This window comes from Hyperoodon ampullatus (assembly GCF_949752795.1).
Source record: "Hyperoodon ampullatus genome assembly, chromosome: 6".
Classification (NCBI taxonomy): Eukaryota; Metazoa; Chordata; class Mammalia; order Artiodactyla; family Ziphiidae; genus Hyperoodon; species Hyperoodon ampullatus.
This window is the reverse complement of record NC_136919.1, coordinates 1139322-1143926: the sequence shown is the minus strand read 5'-3', so window position 1 is coordinate 1143926 and position 4605 is coordinate 1139322. Positions and strand designations below refer to the sequence as shown.

At 69.0% G+C, this 4605-nt stretch overlaps 1 protein-coding gene across 1 annotated transcript; it reads right to left on the bottom strand.

Moving 5' to 3' along the window:
• Window positions 1–992: 992 nt before the first annotated feature.
• FBXW5 (F-box and WD repeat domain containing 5) lies at window positions 993–4329 on the bottom strand (the record flags this gene model as incomplete). The annotated part of the gene is made up of 8 exons (XM_079706622.1): window positions 993–1750; window positions 1822–2034; window positions 2102–2249; window positions 2451–2868; window positions 2943–3091; window positions 3278–3452; window positions 3795–3952; window positions 4137–4329. The coding sequence occupies 8 exons, from the start codon at window positions 4327–4329 to the stop codon at window positions 1513–1515; spliced, it is 1692 nt and encodes a 563-aa protein (XP_079562748.1). The 3' UTR covers window positions 993–1512.
• Window positions 4330–4605: the final 276 nt, after the last annotated feature.

Below are 4605 nucleotides of genomic sequence, written 5' to 3'. Positions count from 1 at the left end.
CTGAGGCTGAGCCTGGGCTCCGGCCTGTGGCTCCAAGGCGGGTCCCGGGCAGAGCGCTTGGGCTCCGCAGCTGTTGGACTCCCTTCCCTGTTCTCACCCACCCAGTGGTTTGGAGACAGACCCAGGGGCCCAGGCTTCCCCGCTGCAGCCGTGGGGCTGGGGCTCTGTCCTCGGGGCACAGCTGTGCCACTGGGTGGCTCCTCCGGGAACCTTGACCTCCAGTCCGAACTCCTCCTGGGTCAGCTCCCCCGACCTCGTGTCTGTACCCAGCCCTGCCCAGCCCGTCTGCCTGCGGCCAGCTTGGCTCTGACCCCACAGGCGACCGGGGCAGCCTCTGCTCACCGCTGCCTCTGGCCTGGAGGAACATGCTGTCCCCCAAGGCCCATCCACGTCTGTCTTCTCGACCGTCATGGCGCGTGCCGAGTGTGGAGCCGATGGCAGTTCAGCACCATTGCTCCACCCCGGGGTGTCCCGTGATGAACAAGCAGGCCAGGTGAGCCCCCAGGATGGGGCTGGGCCAGGACTGAGGGTGCAGCTGGGGCCACCCCCGGCCCTCTGCTGCCACCTCTGCTCTGTGTCCAGATTGTCACGTGCCAGGCCCCAGAGGTCTGCCCCTGGCCCAGCCAGGGCACCCCCTTGAAGACTCAAAGCCCTGAAACTGGCCCCCCCCGCCGCGCCCCCCGCCTGCCGTCCCTGGTGCCTGGCAGCACTTGCCAGGCCGTTTCCCTCTGTGCCCCCTGCTGGCGGGGAGCACACACGTGCCGGACGTGCTTCAGAGTCTCTGCGCTCAGGGACTTGTCCACAGAGGCAGCGGGGGCAGCAGCTGGGGACGCAGACTCGCGTCCCGCTGCCCAGTTCAGGACAGCTCCAGCGTGTGGCCTGGGGCACCCGCCCCGTCCAGCAGGCACGACGAGGGCCCGTATAGATGCCATGCCCTCCCTGCACACGCTGGATGCCACGCCCCTCCCCGCACAGACTGGTCGGCACTGTGCTGTTGCCAACTGTTTATTCAGACTCTGAACAGGTGACCAGTGACATGCACGTCCCCTGGGCCCATGGCAGCCTGGCCCGTGGCAGCCTGACCCGCATCTCGACCCTGACGCTGGGAGGTTCCCAGAAGAGGGAGCCTGGGCTCCCTGGGCAAGGCTGGGCCCAGCAAACACCGCCAGGGCCCCACAGGGCTGGCTGAGGGGAACGTGTTGTGCAGACTGTCCCAGAGCCCAGGCCCAGGGGAAGGGGGTGGGTGAAGAGCGGGGGCCCAGTGTCCTGTGCAGCCCAAGCCAGCCAGAGACGGCCCCGGCTGCCCAGGGCTGAGCGGCACAGCTGTGGGAGGCGGTGTGCGTGCACGAGCGTGGTGGGGGCCAGGCCGTCCCCCGCCGTGGCCCTGCGGGGCCCACGTCCTAAGGCATTTCTGCAGCAAGCTTCTCTGCCCCCACGCGCTCTGGGCAGCAGCTCAACCCCCGGAAAAGGGCCATGGGCCTCCGTGGCCTCCTCGGTGGGTCCCAGCGCCCCTCAGCGCCTCTGGCTGGCGAACCAGGAGAAAAAGGGGCGCGGGCGCGGGGCCTGGTGGACACGCACAGTGCGTGGTGAGCGCCAGGCTTTGATGGTAGCGTCGTCGCTGGCTGTCAGCAGGAGCTCCTGCTCCTGGGGGCTGAAGACCACTGAGTTGACCACGTCCTGGTGCCGCAGCTTGGCCAGGCAGATGCTGTAGTGACGGTCCCAGACGTAGCCGTGCCGATCCTCGGCCCCACTGCGAGAGCGCCTGGGATGAGCCCCCGCCCGCCCGCCGGGGCCCCTCCCCACCCGGCCCCGCCCCCGGACCTGGCTACGAAGTCCCTGCTGACATCCAGGAAGATGAAGAAGCACTCGTCGTTGGGCGTGTAGGCGCGGTGGGCGCGCAGGGCCCGCTTCACCTCCCGCATGGTCTTGAGGTCGAACACCAGCAGGTCGATCTCCTCCGCGATCGGTGGCGGCTGCATGGGGTCGGCCACCACCGAGCCGCTGGGCCAGGCGCGGCTGTTTACGTACAGGTACCTGCGTGGGCACGCTCCTCAGTAGGGGCCTGCGGACGCCCCCACCCAGGCTGCCAACAGAGGCCCACCTGTTGTCGGGGGACAGGCCCATGCCGATGATGTGTCCGTGCACGTCGATGACGTGGTCAAGCGCGTCGAAGAAGGCGTCGGAGCCCCGGCCCTCGCCCAGCACGGGCCCCGCCGTGGTCATCTGGTGCGGCAGGATCTGCTTGATGCCTGGGGGGGGGGCCGGGGGGGCGGCGCCTCGGTGCCTGGGAGCGCCCAGACGCCCGTGGCGCCACCGGCCCTGTGCCCCTGGATCTGAAGGTGCGCCCCGGGGGTCTGCACGAGCGCTCACCCCCAGGGCAAAGGGAGGAAGGGACTCTGCGCACAGACGGGCCCCGCCCCGCCCTGGGAAGCCTCGCCCGGGCCCCTCACCGATCTGGTGCGGCGAGTAGGTGAAGCAGCCCGTGGTGAAGATGAGGAGTTTGTTGCCGGCGGCGGCCGTGCTGCGCTCGGGGGGCTTGGTGTGGCCCTGGGCCAGCAGCTCGGCCGCCTTGGTCTCCAGCGCGCACTCTGACAGCTGGGGCTGGGCCCGGCCCTCCAGGAGGCGCCGCAAGCCCTTGGAGCGGGCCGGGCCCGGGTCGACCACCTGGTCCTCGCTGTCGCTGCTCAGGTCGAAGACACAGCCAGGGTCTGCGCCAGGGTCTGCGCCAGGGGCGCCGGCGTCCAGCAGGAGTTCCGGGCTGTCAAAGCGGCTGCAGTCGGCCACCATGACGGTGCGGATGGTGCTAGCGTTGAGGTTCTGGATCTTGAAAAGCCGCTTCACCACGTTCACATTCTCCGACTCCACGTCCTGGGGGCAGGAGCACGGGGGTGGGCACGGGCTGCTGGGGGCCGCCGCTGGCCGCAGGGCCCCCCCTCGCGCACCTGGAAGGCGTTGTTGAGCCAGAGCACAGAGCACGACGTGATGTCCCCGATGCGGTGCAGGTTTCCCGAGATCAGGCTGGTGTCCGTGAGCCAGCAACCGAACACGTCGTAGGGCTTGTTGCGCACGCGGGACAGCAGGGCGAAGGTGTCTGGGGGGAGCAGCAGGATGGGGCGAGGCGTGGGGGGCGGGGCTGGAGGGATGGGGCGGGGCTGTCCAGGTGGGGGGCGGAGCCGGGCATTAGGGGCGGGGTTGTCGGGGCAGAGATGGAGATGGAGCAGGGGCCTGGGTGGGACGGCCCTGGTGGGAGGGCCGCCCACCCTCGGCCCACTCTCACCTAGGCTGATGACGGCGATCTCGCCCGAGGAGGAGTTGTGGGGCCCCAGGAACACCCCGGACGCCAGCAGCAGAGAATCGTCCTGGTTGAACTGGGAGAACTGGGTGTAGCTCCAGTTGTAGGGCCGCATGTCTGCGCTGTGCAGCAGCGAGATGGTCAGGTCGTTGCTCCAGATCTGCATGGGGGGCCGAGCAGGCGCACCTCGTGATCCCGCCCTGCACGGGGCCCCTCTCCCGGTCGGCTCGGCTGAGCCGGTGCTTGGAAACCGCCATCCGGTGGGGGCCCCTTGTCTGTGGCTGTCAGACTGCCGGAGGGATGTGAGTGCGTGGGGCTTGGGGCCGGCTCTGGAGCAGCTGCGAGCGGGACCCTCTCTTCTCTGTAGGCAGTTAGGGCCGCCCAGCCCCAGCCTCCCAGCCCGGGTGATCCAGGTCCCAGGCCTCCCCATGCGGATGCAGCAAACGGGCCAGCTGTCACTCGTGGCCTGGCCCTCTCTCCCTACAGGGTTAGCCGCCCTCACCTTCACGGTGCAGTCCTTGGAGCAGGAAGCGAACTGGCAGCCTGAGTGGGAGAAGCTAAGGTGCAAGACCTGGTCGGTGTGTTCTCTGAGGGTCTGCACCTCCACGCAGGGCACGGTGTCATAGAGCCGCCGGAACTCCTCGTACCAGGATGTGGCCGCTGTGTGTGTGTATGGGCGTGTCACACTGGGGCCCCACGCCTCAGAGCCAGGGCCCTGACCGCCAGGGGCCAGCCCTGCCCACCCTTCAGCCTCCCTCCCAGGCCCTGCGCTTTGAGACACAGCCTGGCTGTCCTCGACCAGCATGAGGCCCAGCGGGCTTCAGGGAGGAGCGCAGGCGCTGACCTGGGTGGCGGGGCACGTTGCGGGCCACCTGGTAGTAGCGGTAGAACTGCTCTCTCCACAGGAACTCATCCCGGGACACGGCCTGCCATTGGTGGCACACCAGCCCCGCGGCCAGCACGTCGGCCGGGCCCAAGTTCAGGAAGATCTGGTAAACGAGGCTGTCGGGGAGCAGGGGTATGCCCCCCTCGTCCATCGTGACATTCTGCCCAGGCGGCCCTGAAACCCATGCACGGTCCCCTTAGCCGCCAGGTGGACCAGGGAGGACACCAGCCCCCAGGCCCAAGGAGAGGCGCAGGGGCCTGCGGCTGAGCTGAGGCAGCCCACCAACTGCCCCGCTGGGAATTCCATTGGACTAAGCATGTGCGGAGAACCCCCCGGCCAAGGATCCAGGAGCTTCATCAAGCCTCCTGGACAGCCACGCTCCTCGGACCCCACACTCCTGAGGGTCCCCGGAAAGGCCAAGGGATCC